This window comes from Tyto alba, unplaced genomic scaffold (assembly GCF_018691265.1).
Source record: "Tyto alba isolate M040663 unplaced genomic scaffold, T.alba_DEE_v4.0 Super-Scaffold_38, whole genome shotgun sequence".
In the NCBI taxonomy this organism is placed as follows: Eukaryota; Metazoa; Chordata; class Aves; order Strigiformes; family Tytonidae; genus Tyto; species Tyto alba.
The window spans coordinates 25423727-25451113 of NW_024881313.1; the positions used below are offsets into that span (position 1 = coordinate 25423727).

General features: G+C 35.7%; 1 protein-coding gene across 3 annotated transcripts in view; it reads left to right on the top strand.

The window, feature by feature from the left end:
- The window catches only part of ZEB1 (zinc finger E-box binding homeobox 1), a 125077-nt gene that overhangs the window by 84238 nt on the left and 13452 nt on the right, over positions 1 to 27387 (top strand). For all 3 annotated transcript variants that reach the window (XM_042802281.1, XM_032982701.2, XM_032982700.2), the window contains exons 2-5: positions 15134 to 15334; positions 20636 to 20698; positions 22321 to 22482; positions 26011 to 26213. In XM_042802281.1, coding sequence (XP_042658215.1) covers positions 15134 to 15334; positions 20636 to 20698; positions 22321 to 22482; positions 26011 to 26213 — 629 coding nt within the window. The remainder of the gene's footprint in view (positions 1 to 15133; positions 15335 to 20635; positions 20699 to 22320; positions 22483 to 26010; positions 26214 to 27387) is intronic.

The following is a 27387-nucleotide window of genomic DNA, read 5'->3' on the forward strand; positions in this document are numbered from 1 at the left end:
GCTAACTATGTCTATGAAATACTGCAATGGTTAGATGAGGGCTGTTCTTAACCGTGGGGGCTGAAGAGCTGATTTGTCCAGTTCTCGGTCCAAAAATCTAGGTATAATTGCCTTTGCAGAGAGATTCAGTAGCTATATGTGAACAATTTCTGTACAGGAATGGAACAATGCAAGTCCAGATTACAGTTTTAAAGAAGTTAACAACCCTGCCTTTAGAAGGATCAGTCATAAATTACTTGATCTTCAGAGAAAAATAAGATCTTGTTAAAGTGTGCTGTGGTCTACATACACAGCATTTTGAAGCGAAGAGGTTAGTATGGCAAAATATGTTTATTTTCTTAATAGAATGTCAGAAGTATCCATTAGGTTTCATTCTGATTTGTATAAATATAGAAAGTTTTATTTAAATGTGTAAAAATTCACTAACGTGATTTCCTGTTGTTTTAGCAAAGGTATATTATCCTTTTGGAATGCATCTTTTGAACATTAAACTTTTCCTTAAGCTTTGTTACTTCAGTTTAAACAAGATGAGACCTTTCATGATCTCACACATCCACTTGTTTAAATAGAACACCAGGGAATGTCTACCCTTGAAATCCAGTAAAACACTGTAAATCCATTGCATGTTTTTTGACTGTCTCTTTATTCATGCTCCTGTACTGCAGTAGGTTTCTGGGAATGATAGCTGTTCACTAGCTAGCAAAATGAACAAGCCACACTTAGGATTTAGGTGGTGCTTTATTTCCTACTTCACACAAATAAATTATATAAATCATCAGTGATTTAATATTTTAAAATAATTGAAAATCAGTAATGTGAAAAATCTGTAATGTAAAAATGAATATTGTAAAAATATAGAAGATAATTAAAAATTTGAGATACTTGAAACTTGTCATATCACTCCCAGACAGTAATTTTCTACTACCAGTGTTTTGGTTGATTAGCTGTGAATATAAATGCAAAAAAATTATGTGCATGTCATATATGAATATGCATAATAAACTCATGTTATTCAAGATGCAAAACTACATGAAGCAAACAAGTTCATCCAGATTACATACTAAAACTCTGTTTGTGCACATTTTGGTATTGTAACATCTCTTTGTAATCTTTATTTTCAGGAAAAGTGAATTAGGAATGTTTGATATGGCAATCTGTCATAATAACAAATTAGTTACCCTGAATCCAAAAGTCAGGACCCATATTTTGAAAAGTGAAACCTAGAGCACCATCGAAAATGCTCTTCTGTTATGTGAATTCAGAGAGGCTAAAAAGTAGCTTGTCAACTTAAAAAATAAATTGGAAAAAAAAAAAAAAGGTCCCTTCTCCTGTATCATAAGCAGGGAACAGCCTGGGAGGTCATTTGAATACTGGAATGTTTAAACCTATAGTCAGAATAAATAGCTGACCATTATGGATTTGACGAACTAGTTCTATTTCAAGAGGTATATTTAAGAAATTACTTAGAGGTTAAGGAAAAATGTTGTGAATTATTAAATGAAAATAAAATTATACTTTCTAAAGAAATTAATTTTGATGATATATTAATTTATATTATATTTATGCAACATCTGTTTGAAGTTGCATAATTTTTTTGTTCTGTTAATTTAGAAATGAATAAAGAAAAATGTCAGGGCTTTATAAGGCATGTGATTTATTATGGTGGTATCTCTACCATGTATATAATTTTCTTAATGCTGAAGACTTTTGTAATGGCATCTAATTACAGTCATAAAACTTCGGAGGCAAGAAAGAATTGCTGTAACTGGCTATTCTTGTATATAAAATGTAGCAGTTGGACTATCATTCTTCTGCCTTGTATCTAAGAGGATCACAAAACTTTATAAGCCAAACTGGTACTCCTGTATTACAGTCTTTTAATTATCCATGAAATAAACATTTACTGTATATAAACCCAGGTAATTATGTTATAGACAATCATTGGTATTATGAAATATATAATACATATTTTTGTAAGCATCTCAACTGTGTCTTCCTGCAGAATTAACCTGGACTAATGATATCTGAATTACTGGCACAAGATTCAGGCCAGTTCAGGCATGAGTAGATGCTCTGTAACTGATACACATGCAAGTGTGCCACAGGAGTGGAATTATTTCACGCAGTGATTGAGTTAGCATTTTGGAGTGATTATGGTTGCAACTGATAATTTGTACTAACCTGAGTTTTTATGTATAATGATAAAACACAGCTGTCAAGTTTTTCAGTATGGATTGAGGTAACTATCAAACTGTAATTCAGATTAAGTCTTTAATGAGGATAAAACTAAACCAACTATATCACAGTTGGATTCAGTTTATGCTACAGTTGGTGCTTTTTTAGCAAGTTGGTCAGCAGGAGGGAGCTTGTAATTTTGAAGAATGCTACTATGAGGTGTGTGTGTGGTTTATGCCTATATATCTCTTACAATGAGTATCTCCATCTTGCTGTAAACAAATAAATTCCTGTAACTGACCACATTCTCCCAAATGATTCGTTACCCATTGGCACCTAGTACCAATACCCATTGGTACCTGACAGCAGTTAATGATGAGACAATTTTCTGTGGCTCATCTTAAACTTGGTGACATTTATCTGTGTGCAAGGGTTAATTTTTACTGTAGTAATAAATCCTCTGGTTTTAAAAATCTCTCTCTGAGAAAGTAATTAATGAACTTGCCTTTTATATACTTTTATTGGCTTACTTTTTTATATGAGAGAAGTTTTATAAAGGAAAAAAATGTCAGGCATCTGGACTAGGAACTGTGTAGAAACAATGTGGTCATCTTGTATGTTCAAAATGCTCTATTTATAACAGAGTCGTACAGTCATCAGTGGACAGATCATTTTTAAGTGTGTTAACCCATGGAAATAATTCTTCCTCTCAGCCTCTCCTCAGTGTAGTTTACTGTTTCTGGTTGTTCAGTAATTGGAGTTACTAAAAGATGAAGGCTTCTCAGGTATTGATACATCTCGTGCTTAATTTTAATGATCACCATGATCAGTTGTCTCAGAGGCATTAAGTAAATCATTGCAGCTGTCGAACTTTTGTTGGCTGTGAGGGACACCAGTCAGATGTGTAGATTATTTTTTCCAGTCTTCTGAATAAAATGATAGACTATGAAACTAATACTGGTGACAGAAATGCTAACTTACTTGGGATGAAATAGGACATGAGGGAAAGGTTTCTACTTTTCACTTCTTTTAATTTGGAGCAGAGAATTACTATATCATTGCTGCCTACCCAGAATTGGTCCCCACGGTATATACTTTGAAAATTCAGATTTTCTGAAAAATCATAAACATGAAGATTTTATCTATTTGATATTTATATCAGTATAATTTCATGGGAAAATTATGTGAGTTCTTTAGAAAGAGAAAAATGGGCAGAGAGCATGAGATTTAGTAAAAAGTTCCTGCTGTTGTGTTACATGGCTATCCCCACTTCTATTTGATATTTATTTTGTCCACGTGCATTCACAAATATAAATATGTGTAATAATTTCCATGTGACATAAGAGAGTTTTTGTCACCCATAATGAGTGAATACTTTTCTGGATTTTATGAGGCTACCTGAGAGACAGCACAGAAAATGGGGGAGCTGTGAGAGAGAAAAATTAACCAGGGTATGACTTCTCCCTGCCCGATGTTTAAAGCTGCAGTGAAATTATTTAAATGATTTTTTTCAGTAAATTAAAAAAAAAAAAAAAGCTGTGAGGGGGATATGGTTCTTTCTGTTCACTACTCTAAGGTTTTGTAAATACCTCCTTAAAGTCTTAAACATACTTTAAATTTTTGTAAAACTTCCTGACAGCAGCAGTTGACATGGAATTACACAGAGTTAAGTTCTGATTTGTAGAAAGCTCTGCAACCTTGGCTTGTACACTGGTGATAACAGGAAAAGGGTATGGTTAATTTTCTTATATACATTTAGCTGTCTTGTTTCTGAATGTTAATTTTTTTCTTATGGGACCATTTTTAGTATTTCCAAACCTATAAGCACCTTGTAGTAATACCATTTTTCAAATTGTGCTGCCACTGAGAAATTTCTTTTTTGCATGTAGAATTTACATCAATCCAGAGACTAGAAGGAGAGAATATTTGGGCAATAGTTAACTTTTTCATTAGAAAATATATCATAATTTGGAAATCCAATAGAGAAATTACCATTGCAAGTCTCTCTGTCTCACTGAAAGACTGAAAGCCTTCATTTTGCAAAGCTATAAAGCTTCCATTTTTAGTACAGAAGAGCTGCAGAGTAACGAAAAGATTCAAAGCAGTGTGCTAAGAATTACATTTCTTAAGTTACTTATCTGAAGATAAGAGGAATATTTCAAAATCAGATTATTTTTATATGATGATATAGGTATACATATATAGATATAGATTTCCAAATCTAATTTTAGGCTATCAAACCTGACAAAATATATGTAAGTATGTATATGTATATATTAATACATAAACATATGTTTTCCTGTATTATAAACTTATTATTGGACTAAGACTGAATACTTGAAACACTTGTCGATGTACTCTCTACTTCTCATCTCTGGACTCATGTCAGTTCTACATGCAAATAAATTGTCATGTGAGTGCTAGAGTTACATTTATAGTTGTTTCCTGCCCTTATAAGTTCTATAAATTTTTAACATGTTGCTTTACAGCATCTGGAAAGCCATTCCAAGTGGCATGCATTTGGAGTCTAGTGTTTCTAGGAAAGGTTTATATAGTATCCCAATGTACAACTGCTGTGATTGCATTGCTCAGGTGATGGACAGTTAAAACTATGTGGTATGTGGGCTACCTTAAGAGCTCCCGCTTGGTGACCCAATGGCCCTCTGTACTAAGGCCCCTTGTTGAGAGGATTGCCTGTGTAGTTTTGGTGATCCTTTCTGATGCATGTGAAGCCAGTGTCCCCACTTGAGCTTGTCATCTGCAATCTCAGGAGTTACTGAAACACATATGGTTGTTGTGGTCAGGTAATCTCACTGGATCATATATAGTAATGTTCAGAGTTGATGCCAATCAGCACTGCAGATGGGAACAACCATGCGTATGTTCTTAAGATATTTCAAAAGGAAGAAAAGATTTTCTTTCAAGAAGCAACCCAAAGGGAGGAGGTGGTGGTGGTCTCTCATTTACTGGGCTATACGTACTGCGTATGACAACTTGTTACCAGTCCTAGAGCTCCATTACTATTATTCACTCATCTTTAACCCTGCACTGCAGTGCGGAGTGAATTGGGTACTTGCTGGCATCCATGTCTTCTGTGCCATCATTCTCCTGTCTCCCAAAGGTCCTTTTCAAGCTTTTCTGTGTTGCTATTGCAATTTGACTGATCCCTTCAAAAAGTAGACTGTGAAAGGGAATATATGACCTGGTTGCTTGTAGGAGGGAGGAACATTATACACGGTCCAAGAAGTCCCTCCCCTCTACTGGCTGATATTTTGGTGCCAGTCACGTTTAATCATTATACTGGAATGAGCGGTGAAAAGTTTTATCCTTCAGACTCAGCAGGCAAGAAGTGCATGTCCCTTCCAGAGGTGTCTGGCTGCAGGTGCACATCCTTCAGTGGCTTCATACAGATCAGGACTGTGTTTTTGAAGTGAAACTCCTGATTGCCCTCACTCACTGTGCTGTGACTTGGGAGCATACCTTTTCTTTATACGAAATGAGAAGATGGGCCCTGGGAGCACTCTTAGTTTGTTGCAGACTAATGAAAATTTACTCCAGAAGACCAGACTAGAGCTAGTTTTATTAAGAGACCACTCTGAAACAGAGTGTGAAAATCAGGTCCTCAGTGTCAGCAGTTTCACCATATATTTCTGTTTCTCTTCCACCACCCTGCTTGCTAGTGTGGATACAAGCTCGTTGTCCTTGCCATCACAGCCAGCGACTCTTACAAATCCTTTACAATCAGTGGGACTTTGTTTCGGACTCAGTATCCCAGACGTGATACAGAAATAAAATCTAAAGTCTTAGGTACATAGTTTTGAACAGTTTGGGAGGGATGGAGGGAATATATGCATTCTTCTACCCAGAACTTATCTTAGTCATAGGCAAAGCAGGTAGTTAGCTAAAGCTGCCTGCCAGGAGCAGCCAAGGAAGCAGAATCCCCAGCTGCTGTCTGCTATCTGCCTTTGTTCACCTTCGTGGCAGAAGCTTCACCATGTTTGCCCCACTGGGAAACCTGGAGCTGCTTCTGAGTTTCTAAATAGTACACTACCAAATGGTCCTTTTCCAGTATAATTGTGCATATGGGACTCAGTTAACCCTAAATCGAACTAATGATCAGATGAACAAGATCAGCAAGAAATTTAGTCACTGAGGCTGGAATATTTGCCAGATTTGCTCCAAGTATCACTTATGTCATCTCAGAGTCCAGTGCCAGAGCTGGAGCCGTTACCTCCATGCTGGGGAGCTGGTCCTGACTTAGATCATCAGGCTTTGCGCCAGACTTTGCCATATCAATAGAAAAATTCAACACTGAAGGTCAGTTTGTATTTAATGTCAAATACTGATTGATTTTAAAACCAAGATTTAAAATTGACAAGCAGAAAATTTGTATTTACACCATTGATTTTAATGTGTATTGTGTAAGCCAAGCCAAACATTCAGTCTCACTTCTGGTACAGCATTTAGAGCACATTTCAGTATGCAGTCCACTTGCAAAGCATTTATTTTAAACTCAACATTTCTCTGAGTTGACCAGAAGACCAAATAATCCAGTACATGTGTATTGAGATGATTTATATACCTTGGTGCATATCAAAATTCTTGAATTTTATGGGTTTTATAATGTCAGAATATTCAGTCAAAATGTGTGTCAAGCTGAATTTGATTGGATGTTAGTATTCAGTTAACAGGTGTAAAAAAATTTTGAAAGATATTTTTATTAGTTAAAATTATCAGAAATGTGCTTGGTACATGTAAATATTTAGACTTACATTTTTACAGCTCTTCATATATAAATACATGTGGGAGATGTAAGTTTGATCCCTTCAGGCAGACGAAGGACTGAATCCAGTTCCCCCTTGCCTGTGTGAGCATGCTCACATGTATATATGTCTAAATAAACAGTGAGTCAACCTTTTATATATAAAAAATATAGTTCTATTCTTCACAGTTATAGCATTTATACTGTTCTTAAAAGCAGAATGCCTTTTCTGAAAATTGCAAGTATGTTTTTAAATTAAAATTTAAATGGATTATTTCAGAAACTAATCTCTGGTAAGTTTTTTGTTTTGTTTTTTTTTTTCTTTGAATGATTTTATTAAGATTATAATACAGTTTCCTCACACTTTCCACATAACGAGATCTCATTGTAGCGTATTTTTGTTGAGTTCAACAAGCTGCCTAATGTAATGTTTTCTGCTACCTCCACTCCCTTCTGTAGTACTGCTAGTGGTCCCGATACTACAGAAAATCACTCTGCTGCCTGATGGAGGCTGTGGCATGACTGGGAAGCAGTGAATATTTTCACTAAGGGTTGCTTGTACTTGTTTGGGAAGTAATGACGGTGTTTCCAAATAGCCAAGCAGTAGCAAGGCAGATAAAATTCTAGGTAGAAAAGGTGAAACAGTGTATGTTGAGGGAGGAGCATGGTCCCTTGATGGGTTCTGAGCTGTTTGTTAACATTCAGGAATATCACTTTTGGGGTTACAGAAAATAAACCTGTAGTAGTGTCAGTTTAATTACTTTGTAGCAGTCAAGAAAAGTCCTAGAATATGACTTGCATTATTAGAAAAGGGATAGGGAAGAAAACAGTGCGTTGTTATGCTGCTATTCTAATCCATGGTGCATGGGCATCCTGAATGCTGGGCGCAGTTGTAGGTTGTCATCTCTCCCCCCTGTAAACATGGCAGTGGAGCAGAGCAGAAGGTCCAGATAGGAGCAGCAGAAACGATCAGTGGAACAGCTTCTGTAGGAGTAACATGTGGACAAGGACTCTTCACACTGGAAGGGAGTGCTGTGCAATGAAGTGTATAAAATCATGAACACCATAGAGGACACAAGTGGGGAGAATTTAGGGGACATCCACTGATTCTAGTGCAGCGAAGGTTGAAAATCAACAGAAGAAACTTATTCTTCCCACAACAGAGAGCTGTGAAACTGCATGCCTCAGAATAATTTGGATGCCAAAGTTTTAATGAGTTCAAAAAGTAACCAGATGATTTCACAGAAAATGAGGCTATTAGGTATGAAGACAACACATCTTGTTTAGGAATTCCAGGAGCCAAAAAAACTACTGGAAACAGGCAGAGAATTTTAGGAGAAGCATCAAGATATGCCTTTTCTTAAGCTCTTCCCTGTGTTTCTACTTCAGGTGATAACGTGGTTACGTACATATTATTGCATGGAAGGTACTTATTAATTTCAAGTGTATGTATTAAACTGAGAGAAAAAATATGAAAAAAACATAAAGGTTTAACTTTAGTAAAGATATTGGGCAGCTTATCAGTGGAGAGGCAGAAGTATGGCATTTCATTCAGGAGTAGTAATAAAATTAATAGTATACACTAAAATCTAAATATAAAATACTGAATACTAAACTATCAGGTTTCTGTCTGATATATTAGTATCTATATAATATATATTAGTATATATATAATCTATACTAATATGTATTAATTATATTATATATGTTATATAATATAGATATTATATAGATACTAATATATAAGCAATACATTTTGTTTAAAATATTTTTAAGACTAGAGCAAAATAATATATTAGGTGCAGATCTTCAGCTGAGCTGACAGAGAGTAAATGGTTTCCAAGATATGTTGTAGGCTGTCAAAGCAGAAATCCATGAACTAAGAATGCACTTCAGAGAGCACAGGAGTCGTTCCAGTTTGTAGAATCAAAGGTTTCATTTCTAACCGTATTCATGAATAAGCTTTCAAATTTTTATTAGAACTTGGAAGAGCTTTTAGAAGTAGGATTTCTAAAAGATCATAATCCCTCACACCTGTTGTAGATCTCCAGCCTTTTCAGTGTTGAGATACTGAGCCCACACAACTCAAATGTAGTGGTTACATGTGTCCAAGATTTTAAAAAACTCAAGGGTGTTTGTGTTAACTCACAAATTCTAAAAAGTTTATTTTTTCAATGGAAATAGGTAGGATTTTGGATTAAGTATGGGGAGGTATAAAAGAGACGAGTAGCAAGAATGTTGGACCAGGCTCTATGTAAAAGACAGTGACCACAGGCAAGTATTGAAGAAGAGACTAACAGATCAGGTTCAAAGCATCCTTCCCTCTGTGGCTTCCAGATCCTGGTAATTCATATTAGAGATTATGGATTAGTTCTGTTGAAGCCTATTCTCTTTTTAGTGCAGTTCTGTGCTGTTGCCACCTGATCTTAAATTATTCCAATTGGTATTCCACCATGCAATTTTTTTCTTGTTGAGATAAGTAAATTGCTATCAGAATTTGAGTGATATGAACTTGATTGGCTCATTCTTTGTGTTGGGAATGTCATTTTCATGTCATCTGATGATTCTGAGAGCAGATCTGGATGGGGAAGCAGTGAGCAGGTACCTGCTGCCAGCTTTTTGAGAAGCTTTCCTTCTATTGCCACCCAGGTCACTAGCCTTTTTGAGGTCTCTCCCATTATCATATATGCTGTGGAAACAGTGAGTCCTGTGGTCTTTCATCTCTCCAATATTAGTTTTGCCTTAAATTTCCTGGGTTCACTGGTTTTCAATAAGAGAACTCAAGATACTTTTCCTTTTAAATACCATGTTTGAATTTGACTAGACATATGTATCACAGTTTCCCAGCTGTATTCAACCAGCAAAATAATGTATTTCTCTGATTTAGCTTTAATCACTAATTCCATTTGAACATATTTCTTTTTAAATTAAATTTCCTAACATTGTACATCTCAGAATTAATACTCTCAAAATCCAGAAAGCAAAGCTTATTTTCTGCAGTCCATTTTGCAATCATTTACTCTTATAGCAATGAAAGCTTCAACTACAGCTACTCATTTATTCTTTGAGAATCAGGATACTGTAGCAAGAAAGTGATCAAGAAGAAAAAAGGTAATTATAAGATGTATTTTTCACGTATTGTTTTTAAATGACTATTTCATCTTTATTTCAGAAGATATATAGTAATGATATAAAAAATTATTATTGAATAAATATTTACTCTTCAGTGCCATTTGTAGTACATATGTCAAAAGTGGGGCCTTTATCAATCTGTGAAAGTAAAGCTGAAACTAATAATGGAAGTGTTTAATATAATTATATACATGTTTACACAAAGGTTACATACTATATGGTGGACTGAATAGGCTCATATGTCTGTTACACATCATATATGCTTGTCTGGTGACCTGTTTTCAGAGGCTCATAGCCATGGTTCATGATCTGTGTCAGACATAGCTTTTACAGCTAAAGATAAGATTCTCATCAGTGGTCTGCTTCTTCTCCCCTGCTGCTGATGGCCGTCCCTGGAGCAGTGATGACTAAGCCTGACATAACCTCTCTAGCCGTCCTTGATTTTCACAGAGCAGTGTCTCATCATGGAGACATTGATTGCTGCTTGTGCCAGTTTTCTGTGATCCAGGCTGAATCATTTTGTTGAGGTAGTTGCTACTTTCAAATTATATTAACTAAAAGTAAATATTACTGAAGTTTGAAATATTTGTAGTTACTTCATCAGAAAGCTCTAACTTTTTTTCTAAGTAAGATTTTACATATGTTTTTTATTTTCTGCATGGAATATTTGGCCCAATTAGAAGCCACTTGAAGTCATCACTACATATATTCAATTGCGTTTCTTTCAGGTTGTAAGCAGTAGTGTCTACATATTGCTTTTCTATTAAATATATTTCAATCTCTATCCAGAAAGGTTTAACTAAATATATTCCTCCCAACTTCAGCAGTTATTGTGGTGCCAGGCATCTAGCAAGGCTTAGGAGCTTGTTCTCCTCTTCTTTCAGTGGTGGCTATTCTGAGGGAACATCAAGGACGAGAGGAGAAAACATTCAAAATGATGTGCAGATATGGAAGGTCTAAATCTTGCTCTAGGATTGAACTGGAGAAGGGAGAGGGTGAGGACGGTTTCCCCTGGAGTTGGATACTGGGTGCTGTAGTTCCAGGGTTTCTTTAATGTCTTCAAAGAGCTGTGAAACATGTAGCCAGACACCTCTGAAGCAAATGAACATAGCCTGCTACTACCACCCCTTAGTCTCATAGGCACCTGGAGCAGATCTGCATTGCTAAAGCTTTGCAGCCATGGAGGCATCAGTATGGTACCATGTAATGGGATTTTACTTTTAATTAGCTAAAAATACCGTACATTACAGGGCTTGATTGTTTTTTCCCCATCATTTCTATTAAAGAATATGAATACGTTCTTTGAAATCAAACACTTGACTTTGAAGGTTGAATATTCAAAAAAAGTTGGAAAATGTCAGAATGAAGATTGTTCAGACTGTTTTAATTTGTCCCTTGCATGTATGCATAATGATAAGATCTTTAATTATGTGATCACATAATTTTTTCACAGGAGGAATGGTGCCCAGAGAATGAATCAGGGGTGTTTATTAAAGAAAGCTGTTGCCTTCAGAACCCTTGCCTTAATTGCTGGAAAGCGTAGTAATTTAAGTAGAGGACTGTAAGAATCAAAAGCACGCTCTCTAAAGCATTTGAAAGCTCCACTGAAAGACTGGATTTTATTCTCATTATTTCAAGGAGTTATGTGATTCTGGAAGGTCACTTACTTTGGAGGTGATCTCTGTGTTTCTAGTTGCTGTGGCATGCAGGCCAAGGTACCTGGGTTCTGAGCACAGCTGCATTTGAAATGAATGCAAGTCTGCTTTGAATATATAAAATGCTGTAAAAATGCAAAGTCCTCTGAAAAGTATGGCCCAAAATACCTTACGCTGACATGGCATTGTCAGGATTTACAAACAAATCCTCTGTTTTCTAAGTAGCCACTTTCTTCTCCATAAAATGGAGATACCATCACCCTACTATGGTTCAGTTAATTTTATGTTTTGAAGCATTCCTGATGGATGCCACGTAGGGAAATTATATATAATTTATAATCATATAATTATGTAATATATAGTTATACTATATTGTCTATAAATATATATAATATCTTCTACAATATATATAATTTATAATGCGGAATCTCATTTGGGCTAACATTCTATAAGTGAGGCTTTTGGGAACACTGCTGGCTGGTGGTGATAAAAAGAATGAGCAATCACTTTGCAATCTGAAAAAGTGAAGCAGGATCCTACAGATATTCAATTCACTCCATAAAACTGAGAGTTCCCTGTGTATTTTCCATCACTGCACTAGAAGAGGCAAGGATCCTGTAGAGGAAAAACAGCGTGTAATCATTTAGTTAGAATTGTGTCTAGATAGATGGACGTTTCCATCATTTTAAGTGTTCAACTTTCTGCTGCATTTGGCGTGGGCTGCCTGGCCATCCTAAATGTGCTGAGCCCATTTAGATGCAGGTTTGGCAGTTTATTTCCCTCAAAGCTCTTTGTAAGAGGAAGCAGGAATGTTAGAGCCAGATTTCTTGCTGATTTTATTGTGTTGCCTTGTTGACAACTGATCTTTGGTGGAAGAAACTGAAATACCAAAGACCATTTATTCCTCACTTTTCATGAGGAAGGAGGAGGTTTTAAGTTGTGCAGAGTTAGCACAGGTGAACATAGTGAGAATGTATGAAAATGTTTCAAGATAACTAGACCCATAATGAATAGATTCTATTTAAAACCAAAAAATATATGATGAGGAAAAGATATTTTTTCTCTGTAAGTGTAACTCTTCAGAACAAACTTTCTGATTTTATTTTCATTTTCTGTAAAAACCACTCTTAATTCTAAAATAAGGGATTCTACATAATTTTGCAAACTAAACAGGAATTTTATTTAAAAAAAATCCAGTATTCATTATCTACATTACTGAACATAGGCCTATAAATTTTGATCCCTGCTCTTACTAACACATGTAAATACACTGGTGTTTTATTTTAATAAACCTCTATATCTAAGCATCACAATAAAACCCAGTTAAGACAACAGGCTAAGATAATTTTTCCATTTCCTCCTGTTTTATTAGCTGTTCTTACACTTTTCTTAAAGTTGCATTAACCATTTCTCAGGCAAAATAATTCATGAATCTCTTCTGCTTTGGTGAGGGAATACATGTATGTCTTCTCTTTCACACAATTTTACAGCATTCCTTACAGCACCAATTTTACTTTGCAAAATCAGTTGCAGAATAGAAAGTGAAAATCAATTTGTCGATTGAAATGGACCAGATAGTAGTAGTTAGGCAGTTTGGCTAAATTTGTTGTCTTACAAAAGGTCAATACCATAAATAGTGAGGTGCTACTATATTTTTCATATAATGTGGTGTATAAAATATGGAAACATGGAATAGTTGTTTCAAACTCAGAAGGCTCTTTTGTCTTGCTTATGCATATTCTAGATGAGACATTTTTCTCTTGTATTGGTAAGAAATGGGATAGTAGCCTGACAGTTCATAATGTTACTTTCCCTGCTTAAATGCATTTTTACATGACTAGAATATCTACTTTAAAACAGAAAAAAAAAAAAAAAAACAAAAAAAAAAACACAAAAAAAACCCCACACACACACGAAAAAATACCCCAAACAAAACAAAAAACTTCTGAAGACCATGAGTACAGTTTGCTATTTATCTACCTTAATAGGCAGGATTTCACATGAAAGAATCAGTCTGGCTTCTCATATGCTAACAGTGACAGGATGCAGGTATTATAAAGTAGCGTAATTATGTGCCTCCCAGGTATGATTCTGATAACCACTGAAGGAGTACTGCAGTAAGGACAAATCTTGTTAGTTTATTCATGGATAAATTTATTCTCTTTCTTAAACTGTATTTTGAAGCATTTCAGTAAGACATTCAAACTTGGCAGTGAAGAAGTAGTACACAAATATAAATATTTAATAGTTTAACTTCAGTGTGAGTAACAAGACATTTCAACAGATTGTGAAAGTAATTTTTTTCTTAATACGTAATCTTTACATTTTAAGTTTAAATGGCCATAACTGATCTTTTGTGCTTACAAATGAAGAATATTCTAATAATAATCTGCTCCCGTATGACAGAAACATATATATCATTATGTAATCCTTCGTCCACAAGACTTTTACAATATGTTCTCCAGGCTGAAAAAGTATAGTTATTACCATTTCATGGTAGCTGGGGAATATGTTACGTGATATTTCCTTTCTAAGTCACTTCAGATTTTTCCTTTCACATTCATCCTGCCGAGTCTTTAGTTTGATCTCCTGCTGAGTCTTCAGTGTGATCTTCGGATGTAACTACAGGAGCATTTTAGCTTGGATCAGGAGCACTTTAGCCCTCCTGAATCAAATCTCCTTATTGTTCCCATTTATTGCTCCTTGATTCACGTACGTGGAGCATGGAGGTGGCATCAGTTATAAGAAAAGCCAGGGAGAAGATGGACTGGGTGAGCACAGCTAACGTGCATAACCACAGACAAGGGCTTGCTCAGTGGGGCCAGACAAGAGCTTCCCTCTCTGGCGTGTGCCCAGCGTGGGATCACTTGGTGTTCAGTGCCAGCTGTTTCCCTACAGTTCTGTTCCTTCTGTACCCCACTGGTTGCTATACTCATACAGCCCATCCTCATTATATGTGTCTGTAACAAGATGTTGTTTATCAGTATTCAGTGTTTCACAGACTGCTAACCAGGCTATAATATTCTTAAAGGAATCATACATAATGCTGGTATCCAATTTGGAGTGGTCCAGTTGGAAGCCTGATGTTTCAGTGTGGTCCAGAAGACAACTCTGGAGTTGTCCACTGCCTTGTCTTGTGCAGTCTTAGGCTGAGTGTGCAGAAGTGAGAGGTATCATGGTTCTGAGGAGTGGTGGAAGCCCAGCAGCTGTCACATGTCTCCTTGTGTGCTGCTGTTACATCCAGGTGCTCACAAGCCGCTGCCATCCCCATGTGGAAAGAAGAAATAATAATGTGACTCCATAGAGATGCCCCAGATAGAGCATCTGGCCACAGTTCTGAAAGCTTTGGATCTCCATGCCGTAAATTAAGAGTATATTGATCAGTATTTTGTTTTTTATCTGTCCACAGTCACCAATTATAATAACGTGGTAGAAGCAAACTCAGATTCAGATGATGAAGATAAGTTGCATATAGTGGAAGAAGAAAGTGTAACTGATGCAGCAGACTGTGATGCTAGTGTGCCAGAAGATGACTTGCCAACAGACCATACAGTATTACCAGAAAACAGTGAAAGAGAAGGGAGCACAAACAGTTGCTGGGAAGATGAAGGTACGTGCATTTTCACTGATGATCCTGTGTAGAGAAAGGTTTCTAAAAGAAGATTCGATAGAAATTTTTTTGGTCACTTTGTTACTGAAATAGCATATAATATTGATAAACAAAAAATAGGGATTTTAACATTTATTGTAATATATTTTATGTTCTTTATTTCATGTTTGAGGCAGATTCAGAGGTGCATTCATTCCATTGGCATTGTTAAACAGGAGCTTCAAATCTGTAGATGCAGCACTCTTAAGGGCAATCAGAAACTAGTTACTTGCGTTTAGTTTTTCCAAGTCTTTTTGCATGGCAGGTCTTTGCCATAGCTCCTGGTAAGGTTCAGGGTTTGCTCTGCTTGAGGGGTAAGCAGTAAGCCAAAAACATGAAACAAAATAGCGTTCAAATATAAGTTTCTCCCTGTGATCTGCTTCTGCCTTTTCCCTTCTAAAATACAGCCAGAAAAAAATAATTTTTAGATTACTAGTTTTAGAATTGGCTATCTTACTCATAATGAATCTGTATTTCGAAAACACTGGAAGGCGATAAATGCTGTACATATTATGCAGAAGCTTTAGAAGCTGAAAATTTAAAGCAATCAGGAAATGGGCCTTTTTTAGTGTGGAATCAGATACCAAGTTTCGTAGTATCACACAGCATGCTTACATTTGAGCCAAATAGAGATAAATGCATAAATTAGTGGAATTTATTATGGAATTTGGCCTTAATCCCCTGGAAGATGCAGAGTATTTTCCGGCATATCCCTGTTTGTGTCTGAACTCCAGATGCAATTTTTTAGCATCCACCTTGTTAAAACTGGTGGTTTAAGACAAATTGTATGACCTCACATCTAAATAAATGGAAAGCAGTCATATGGTCCCTAACTGCAATCCAGCTGAGAGCAAGCAGCTGAGTGTTCAAAGAATAGCATCAACTCAGCCTGTTTTTACATAGCTGCTATTGCCAAGGTATGCTGTGCAGGGAAATTAGTATTTTGGAGCTAAATTACTAAGTAGGTAATTTTCTTAGTTCTGTAATATCTTTGCTCTACCATAGGCTATATCTATCAGGAATTGCAGTTACATAAAAATGGGCTGTGTGTAGACTGTTTCTTAAACCCTTCAAGCATAGGTGTAGGAAACCCGAAATAGTCAGTGAAGAGCACTGGCTCACAGAGGGTGCTGGGTCAAGACCCTTTGGACTGAATGTTTCCTGGAGATGTACTTACAGGTAATCATGACACATAGTCTTGCCTCAGACAAGTTTCTGGGGTTTTTCAGAGCTCCAGACATGTGATGACATGTTTTTTGACTCCTTATTTCAAATGTACAATTTTTAACCTTTTAAAATTTGTTTGCCAGTTCAGCATTTAAACCAAATTCTACTGCTATTTTAGAAACGCAATGTTGGCAATGTTTTCCCTGACTTGGTCACTGCTGCTGAAGACAGGATTTCATCAGTGTTTAGACAGACAAAAGATTAAACAGTTGCCATACAGGCTTGCCCAAACTACTGTAAATTTCTTCAGTAAAGATGATGTATTCTGTAGTCTCTTTTGTAGTAGTCTGGAGGGTTTCTTATTTGATAGTAAGTTTTTTTTTTTAAATAAATTGTTTGAATTTCTGGCAAAGACTACATGAGAAAAATGAAGGCTACATTAGGTTTTATGGAGCTTTGATTTGCTATGGTAAAGAACTATTTACTTTTTTATAGCCTTCCTAGAAGCAAAGGTGTGAGTTAAATCTTATCAGTGTTGGTTACACATTAGAAATCTGAAGAGAAGAGGTATTGAATACATGATCTCTCTCATACAAGGAAAGGTACTGGAGTCCATGCAACACTAATACCATCTTCAGGAGTGGTGGTTATTTTTAAAAAACATACACTGCAGCACCTTTTGTAAGTTGTGTATCACTGGTAAAGTAGTACCGAAAGTTCCTGGGTTTAGCTGAACTTGACAGAATGAGTTTTTTACATATTTATTCTGCTCACGAATGCCCAAGAATAGAAACAACACACGTAACATTTTTTTATCAGATTAGTTTCCTTCCGTTTCCAGTCATTCTAACTGAATTTCTAAAAGACCTTCAGAGCAGGTGTTTTAAATATAAGGTGTGTATCTCAAGAGGTTTAACTGAAACAGTCATATGGGTTTGAAAAAATGAACCACGTGTATCCTGCACAAGTTGTTGGCAGTGTGCCAGCATTCATGTGTGCAATGATTCTGTAACATGATTTTTTTTTTGCTTTAAAGTAAAACCTATGCTATAATTTAAAAAAAAAAAAAAGCAAATGTTAAACTTATTGATTTATTATATTAATACACTTAAAAAGCATTATTATGTATTATAAGTATTTAGCATATCTAGACATCCCAGACCTGGAACAAAGGTATCTTTGAAAATTTGAAAATTTTAAAAAATTGTCCAGATCTTGAAATAACCTTTAACAATTAATGAAGTTATGTTTTATGTTTAAGCTCTTCCTGGCACTCAGAAAGTCCTTTAACTCTCAACATTTTAGGTTGAGCCTATGTGCTGTAAGATTGATGGTTTTCTTTCAGTGTGGTGGGTTGCTGAGGAAGGTTGCTGCACTATTTTGTATTGATTTCATTTGGGAGGAAGGCTAAAAATGTGTGACATCTTTTTGATCAAATTTTCACTCAGATGCAAACATCCAGGCAGTACTGTAAGCTGTAAACAGTGCTTGTGACATGCATATCAGAAAATTAGCTCTAAATAATTTGAATTAGAAACTCTTTTGATGGGCTTTGGAATTTAATCCCTTTGAAGATAAGACTGCAGTGGAAATTTTAGTGAAGTTTGTCTTTCTGCCTACAACCAAAATTTCCATTTTGCTAGTGGTTTAAATTTGATCATGCAGAGATCTTTACAGTCAGCCTATGACACAGTGATTGTGTCATGCATGTTCACTGCTAGTAGATGCTGTTGCCTGTGATCTGAAATTCATTAATATTTAACCTTAGTGAAGTCCCACAGTATCTCTAAGCAGCTGCTCAGAAGCCATAATGAGATACAGAAGTCCAAGAACATGTTTTGCAATTATCTGGTCTGCCCAGATGTAATGCCAAGATGGATATTTATGCCCTAGATGCTGTTCGTGGGGACCTGTATTTAAGGAGTCATTCAGCAGGTAGCTCAAATTTCTTCTGGAATTCAGAGCTGTGACTTCTACATGGTGGAACAGTGTCTTAAGATCTGTTCCCCCATCATTGCTTCCCTTTCCATTGCTTCCCAGAAGCTGTATTTGCAGCATGGCAACTGGGCGTCTGAGGGCACAACTGCAAAGTTGCCTTCCTATGTGGGCCATACATAGCTATAAAGATAGAGCTCAGCTTAACATTTTTCAACTTATTAATTATTCCTACAGTACTAAGGAAGATCATCCCCTGTGGTAAAGGTCTTCTCTCTGTCTTATATACCCCACTTTTAGATATTGGGAAGAGACAGTACCAAACAGAGGTTATAATTATTAGAATTGAGAGTTTTAACTTCACTGGGATAAATCTATAATGCCATAAATTCCTTGACATTCCCTTGGGAAGCATAGCTTTTATTTGCACCATAGCCAATGAAATTTGCTAGACACTATAATTTAAATTTCTATGAGTAAAAACAGTAAGTTTTTATTAAAATATAAAAACCTCTTCCACAGAGCCTATTTCATAAAGGAGAAAAATCACAAACCCTTTTTAAAGAAAAATAGTGGGTTTGCATCATGAGTGTTTTTAAGAAATTAACTTTTTGATATAAATTTGCATTGCATGCAATCATCCATCTTACAAATTCTGAACCAAGCCTGTGGTATCATGTGCCAAAAATATAATTGGTTCACAATCCAGTATTGACCAATAAAGTATGGACTGCTTGTTGTTTTTTTTTTTTTTTCAGATGACAATTAAAGTAAGATTTAACAGTTAACAGTTTCCTTTTAAGCATATTTCTTGTTTGTGACTATCTGCAGATATTTTAGGTCTGTGGGATTTTTATCAAAGTAGACAGAATTAACAATCTTTTCCTCTGAGGAAGCTGGTATTATCTGAGACCTTAAAGTTCTCCTACAATTTATCATCTTCCACATAAAGGAGAAATTAGTTTCTCCTGTAATTAAAAAGCTGGAATGTTTGGGGGTTTTGACAAGCTAAACCAAATTATTTCCCTGCACTGAAGTAGAGTGAAGTAAGGTAAATAAAAGTATAACAGTTGCCACTTCAGGTGATAGCAGTTGTGTGATCTAACCTTCTGTATCATGCAAGTCTTCTGCAGTGTAGCTCTGAGGTATCTAAAGTTTCCATAATAAAACTATGCTTTGTTTTCATATATATTAGCATAGCATCAGAGCATATCTGATAAAGGAGCAAAACAACCAACATAGCTTTCCTATGCACTCCTGCCATAAGCCACACACTGACAGAAATGGCAGCAGTGGCCTTCCCAATGGGAACTTTCCAGTCCAGGCTACCCAACAGTCATAAATTAGGAACAACTTGGGCCCCATACTGATTTAAACCAACAACCTGTAGTGAGTTAAAGCTTCCATGCTGCATCCTTGAATGCTGCAGGTCAGCAGGAGCTGGTGAAGCTTCGGAGGCAGGTAGGCTCCCCAGCAATAGTTCTGCAGATGTCTGGTACCTGCAAACTCATACTCAGTGTTGGAATTGATATGTGAAACATTTTTGTAGTGCACAGTTGATCTGAAGTGGGGAGCATGCGTTTAAAATCCTTGTTTGTGTAAGCAATAGCAGTCTGTAAGTGGTTTATAGATGATTTATAAGAAAGAGAATGCACTAAGTATTTGTGTGCAGACATTACCAGCAAATTATCAATCAGTTCTGAAAACTGCTAATTGGAGAAAATAATGTAAACCTATTTGGTTTATGATACTCTGGTTTCTGGAAATAATATTCCAGTGTATAAAACAGCTGCATTTGTAGGCAGGGTTATTGAAGTAGCTGATTCTGTATTTGCTGGAGGAACCCACAGTCCCTGTCTTTACCTCTCTTCAAATAATGGTTAGTGTTTAGTATTACTTCCTTTTAAGATTTTGCTTCTTTAACTGTGGAATATCTTTGTGGTTCAACTGATTACACACTGCTGAAATAATACGCAATCTATATTTTTGAACTAATATTGTGTTTGAATGCAGTTCTTCTAAACAATAAAGAAATGGAAAAAATTGCTGAAAAAATAAGTATATTAAGTTGTGTGTGTGGTGCTTTTTTGGGTTGTTTGTTTTGTTTGGTTTTTTTTTTTTTAATATTCATTCTTCTTTTTGTGAAATGTATTACTTCAGCTGGAAAAGAAACAAAGGAAATCCTGGGGCCTGAAGCTCAGACAGATGAAGTTGGATGTACAGGTATTTCTTTGTTAATCTGAGTCCCTTATTCATAAAGTGCTATTGAATTTTGGCTAGGTGAGTATCCTTCTGAAATTTTTTTAATTCTTCCACCTCTCTTTATAAACTGCCTTGCTCATCCATGCTAGAGGTCTTAATTTATAAACAGTGTTTTAGCCGAGGAAGAATAACCTGGGCTCCTTTCAGAGGTCCTGTGTCCAGAGGCGTAGCTGACCAGTGAGACAGAGCAGTCCTCTGCAGCACCATGTCTTCTTGGAGCAAAAGAAGGAATACCGCTCATCTTACTTGTAGTTGAATAGAATACAAGTACAGGTCAATAGATAGTGTTTTAAACTAATAAGACATATACCAAAATAAACTTAAGCTAATACTGTATCTTATCAACTCCTCTGTCTGTACTGATTATACAGAAGGCAAAATAAAGTGTGCACTTTAGTTTCAGAACCAAACAAAACCAGATGCTTTGTTAGTTTATTATTTCTATGGTTGTCAGAAAATGTAACATATAGTTCATCCAGCTTTTTAAAAGATTTTTATATATTTCTCTTTTTTAACACCCTTAACTCTAAATGGTTAAATATTATCAGGGTAAGCCTTATTTAAACAACAAAACAAACTAAACATTGGTATTTTACAACTGTAATTTCACGCGTTGCTTTAAGTTACTATAAAGTCTGATCTCTTCAAACAAGTATGGAGAACTACATTATGTACTGCATTACAGTCTATATGTAAGAGACTGCCTTATGTCATAAAAAAATTGTCAAATTGTAAATTGAGTATATGACTTCATACTGAGAGATGAATCATAAAACTTCTCCTTCCTATTAAAACTATACCTCACATTATTAATAGTGGAGGAGAACTGTCATGATTTAGTGTGCGGCAGGCAGAGCTCTCACAGACTGTTCTGCTATGGTAAAAGTAAACTCTATGAACAATGTATTTAGAGAAATACTTGGTAGCAAATATTTATCTTGCAAGCATTAAGTAAAATATTTAATTTATTATTTGTTAGCTTTGAAATACAGTTGTTGATTGTGTTCTTAAGTTTTAAAATGGAAAAAGTTGAAGGATGTTAAGTAGATCTGAAACCTTTTTGATAGCCATTTCCAACACCAGAGAACAAGGCAATCAAAGTTCAAGTTTGCTGCATTTCATCCAGCCAACTTGTTATTCAGAGTTCAGATATCTTCTGGACTTGCACTAATGAACAAGTCTTAAATAATATTCAAAATTATGTCTTGAAGGCAACAAATTTACTTCTGCAAACAGGAGCCAAGACAGTAAGTTGGCCTTTAAACTACAAGGGCTAAATCATAATTAATGTTGCATTTAAGATTTTTAGGGAAGTTGAGGGGAACAGCTATATCTAAAATGATAAAAATGCACTGAGCTGAAGAGGCAAACTTTAGTTTTAGTCAAAATTGTAAATGTCATTATGCCACTGGTTCTCTGTTTTCAAACTTGTCATATTCCTGCATTTTAAAGGGCTGAACTATTCTAATACTTGTAAAGAGTTTTGAAATGCCTGGATAGAGGGCGATTTGGCAATGTGAATCTCATTTGTGTTCTTTTTAAGCTCTTAATTTCGTATGTCCTATCTTGTTTTTCACTCTTAGTAAAAGAAGATGAATGTGATTCTGATGCAGAAAATGAACAAAACCATGACCCTAATGTTGAAGAATTCCTTCAACAAGAAGATACAGCTGTTATTTACCCTGAAGCACCTGAGGAGGACCAGAGACAAGGCACTCCAGAAGCTAGTGGTCAGGATGAAAATGGTAAATATGCCACCGGTTTGGTTCTTAGGAAATAAATTGTACTATATGAGCCAGAAGTTATGTTGTATTTTCAAAGACAACAATGCATACACGTGTAATTTAGGGGAGGGGAGGGGGCGGCACGGAAGTTTTCAGAAATCCATTCAGTAGCATTATATGAAAGAACAGAACAAATGTATTAAATATGATGAAATGACGCAAGATAGTATGGTTTTATGCAAGAATAACTTAGGGGGAGTTACAACATGTTACTTTTCTTTTTAGATTTCTAAACAAAACACCCAAAAGGATCTATTAGATAGTTCTTTTATTAGGTAGTCAATCTATGACAGGCTTTTTTTCTTTTTTCCTGAAAAGTCAGCAGTGGAGAAAAAAGAAACATTGTTTATACAAAAACATTTATGTGAAAAAAATTATGACCTGTTGTTATTTTTAAGTAGGTATGTTTTTTTCTCTAAGGAAGTTTCATGTTTAAGATGTTCTTCCAAGTGAGAAGTCATTCTTTATTCATTTCTTCATCGTGAAACATTGAAGGCATCTTCGTCATGAAATATTTGAAGGCAAAACCTGTTCAGATTGGTTTTGCATTCTGTGCTGCTTTCTGAAGTGTTCAGCTTTCATAACCTGTGATAACTGCAGTTTCAACCAGATTGTGTTCCCTTATTGGAATATTTAAGATTTTTCAAAAGAAAGTAACATCCTACATAAATGGTAAAGGAGTTGTTGTGTTCCAGTCATTTAAAAAAATGTACATAATTGAACAAAAAGTGTCATTGTAGCTGTATTACATTGTAGCTCTGTTGAAGTCCAAGGGAGAGCAGTGAAAGGGGTAATGCTAAGAGTTTTGTTCTGCTTTTCCAGAGATTTTATGTTATTAGAGACTTTAGCAAAAACAAATAAATAAATTAAAATATTTGAGAAATTAAAACTGTGTACATGCCTATTTACATACAAAAATAGGACCTGAATTGCTAATAATTTGTGGTTTATTTAACAAGTTTTGCAAAATTCAAGATACTTGCTCAACAGTAGCATTTTTAAAATTACAATTTAATAAATTTAAGATTTAAATTTGTAGTTGCACTGGCAGAGATTATTAAGAATAGTTTTACAGCCTTGGAATATGATTTCCATGTAATCATTAAGAATACACACTTGTATTAATAATTTAAATTGGACATAGCCCAGTAAATTCACAGGGAGGTATTCTGAAAATCATGATGCTGAACAATAAAGCCAAAAATATAGTGATATTTGCTAAAGATAAATGCTTCCAAACTGAGGGACTGCACAAGAGAACCGACAGAGAATTAGAGTCTTTAGTGGCTTTGGGAAACCATTGCCATTTTGCCAATTGTTCCCACAGAAACAGCATTTAAGTTAACATGCTTCTGACATTTCCACTGAGTTGTATTTGTGCTGAAATGGAGTATTCTTTATGTCAGGTGAATTGAGTTGTAGATGGAAAAAAGAGAATTGAAGGGAAGCATACTGTGTCTACACATGTGAGGACAGGTTCATTTTTGGACAATCCAGCTAATCCAGAAAAAGCAGAAAAGGGATAGAACAACACAAAACCGAGTGCAATACAACTGTTACCTTGCCTGTTACCATAACAAGTGTAAAAGAACCTATATGACAGAGAAGGTGTTGGCTTTTAGTACTGAAAACTAGTCTGACTCCTCTTTTCCTTTTCACTGTTTCAAGAACAATGGCACGTTCAGTAAAAATAAAGTCAGTAAACTCCAGACAAACAGAACAAATTGCTACTTTATAGAGCATATAATCTATCTGTGGTGCTAACTGCTGGAAGAGGCCATGAAGATAAATAGTTCAGAAGTACTTCCTAAAGTACTGGTTAATTTTATGAGTATTAATAATGGTTATAGTTCTGCAACTTCAAATGACAGTGCGTACAAATTTCCCCCTTGTGCTTCAGAACATAAAATGGTAATCAGTAAAGATGTTCCACCTTCCTCTCCTGCTCTCACTCAGTGCACTGCATAGGTGCATCCTTGCAAAATTTGCTTCCCGTTTCTCTTGAAGCATGGAAGGGTAGCATCGTCATTGGAGGATATCACACCTCATAACTTGATAGTTTGATCAAATACAGCAAAGCCCACATTTATTTAAACACACCTTTATAAATATAGAAAGAAAGATTTTTGTTTTCAATCCTTTAAAAAATTAACTTTTCAAAGATAGATTGTTACTATAAATGGGAGATAAATATATGCTAATAAAAAGAGATGGAGTTAAAACTTCATAAATGGTGACTTTTCAGAAATGGACTTGTGAAATTAATATTCAGCTTCAATCTGATTTGTCCTGTACTGTCACAGAAGTAACTTCATGAAAGTGAGCAGAATAGATCCCATAATCACATTAGAATCATACTTACGGCCTTACATTTGCTCTCTCTCCTTTCTGTCACTCAGACAGTATGTCTTACTAACAGGTACATATCTGTGTATCATAGAATCATAGAATAGTTTGGGTTAGAAGGGACCTTTAAAGATTATCTAGTCCAAACCCCCTGCAGTAAGCAGGGACATCTTCAAATAGATCAGGTTGCTCAGAGCCCCATCCAACCTCACCTTGAATGTTTCCAGGGATGTGACATCTACCACCTCTCTCGGCAGCCTGTTCCAGTATTTCACCATAAAAAAAAAAAAATCTTCCTTATATCTAGTCTGAATCTACCCTCTGTTAGTTTATAACCATTACACCTTGCACTGTTGCTATTAAAAAGTCCTTCCCCAGCTTCCCTGTAGCCCCCTTTAAGTACTGGAAGGCCGCTATAAGGTCTCCCTGAAGCCTTCTTTTTCTCTAAGCTGAACAACTCCAACTCTCTCAGCCTGTCCTCACAGGAGAGGTGCTCCAGCCCCCTGATCATCTTTATGGCCCTCCTCTGGACCCATTCCAAAAGGTCCAGGTATAAGAATTATAAACCACATTTCTAATTTTTTTTTTCATTTCTCTTTTCACTTACAATTCTGTGTTAGGTAAAAAGAAAACAAAAAATATTCTCTGCAGTTTGCAAATATTATTTATTCCTCAGGAGTTGAAAACAGGATGACTATTAGGTGTTTCAGTGACAAACTTACATTTCTAACCAGGATTTGAGGATTTCTGTGATTGAGCTAACCAGATCTGCAAAAATAGCTAGATCTTAAACCATGTTTCACAATTTTCAGACTACTTTTTAAACAGAAATACATATATAGAAGCTCTAGTAATGTATTGGGAAGCCCAACAGACTCACTGAGAGGTGCAGTTTTGGGTAATCATATTGTGCTGACTCTCTCCAGTGTACACTGGGGCAACCATGTTGTACTGTAGTTAGTAACATAATACCTGTGGGGAAAAAAAAAAAAAAATCATTAGTCCTTTTCTAAAACAGATGGAGTTCCTAGCAGCTGCATGTTTTCTTACAGTTATATATGTAAATGTAAAGTATGTATGTTGATAGTAATAAGTTTGGAACTTACATTTATTTAAATACGGTGTATTGCCTGTCCTGTGTAGGAACACCTGATGCATTTTCCCAACTGCTTACTTGCCCATATTGCGATCGAGGGTACAAGCGTTTTACCTCTCTGAAGGAACACATTAAATATCGCCATGAAAAAAATGAAGATAACTTTAGTTGCTCCTTGTGCAGTTACACGTTTGCGTACAGAACGCAGCTCGACCGCCACATGACGTCACACAAATCAGGAAGAGATCAAGTAAGTGGCATTTGAATTAAAGATTTATCACCCTCTGTAACTATGCTGTGATTTGTTATGTGAGCAAAAATGTACAGAGCAAGTCAGCTGTTCACATCAGATTATCTGTGTGCTGAAGTCCCATTCCCAGAGCATGCACTTAAACTTGCTGATGAAGTCAGGCTTTTTCCATATCTGTCAAATGATGAGATCTGAATTCCTGTGTTTTCATTCACCTAGGCAGTATGGTTGGGTTTAAATTTGGTTTTCAGAAGTGCTTTATTGCATTTATATAGGTAATTAGGTTTTTTCTGTTCATTGGCGAACATTACATAAAAATTGTGACTCAAATTTAATCTCAAATCTTTAGAGAAATACTACTTTTTTTTTTTTTTGTAAATTCATTTGCTTGAACTGTGAGATACAGCTTTTAAATGCAGTCCATGCTGTAAGACAATATATAAATAATTTGTTCATAAAATACAACGTTTCAGCACTAAATAAAGCAACAAAAAAGGCTAAAGATACTACAGCCTTGTTTTCACTGGTTCATGGGCTGACCCCGACGGCTTGGTTCCCTGAGATGCCTTCCAGGAGTTACCCATCTCATCACTATGGAAGGTCCTGAGATTGTGTTCCACTCTCCCTCTTTTTCTTTTGTTCTTTTATCCCCACAATTTCTTATCATCCATCCCCAATTACATGCTTCCATAGCTTATCAGAGGTTTTCTGAGGCTCAGAAACCAACTGAAACTCACTGAAACAGTCAGGAATTAGGCAAGTAAAAAAGACACAGGTTTTCAATCAGAAAACAGGAAGATGCAAAACAGTGAATAATAAATGTAAAGGGAAAGGTACTTCAATATTTCTTGCAGCTTCAAACGGAGATCTTTCATTAAACTGAAAGGCAGTAACACAGTAAAGGAGATACTTTTTTACACATTGTGTATTAACCTCCATTCTACAAAGTATCACTAAGTCCAGGAATTTAACAGACTTACACATTTGTTACACATTTTTATACCTGTTTGCCTTCATGGGTAAGTTAAATAGGAAAAATTCTTACAAGAAGTATTGGCCATCCTACTGCAGGGATTTTACTATCTCACAGGGTTTGGAGTAACCCTGTCAGCATATTCTGGTGTGGCAGTTCTTGTTTATGCAAATATATTTCCCATTAAAAATTAATTTCTGT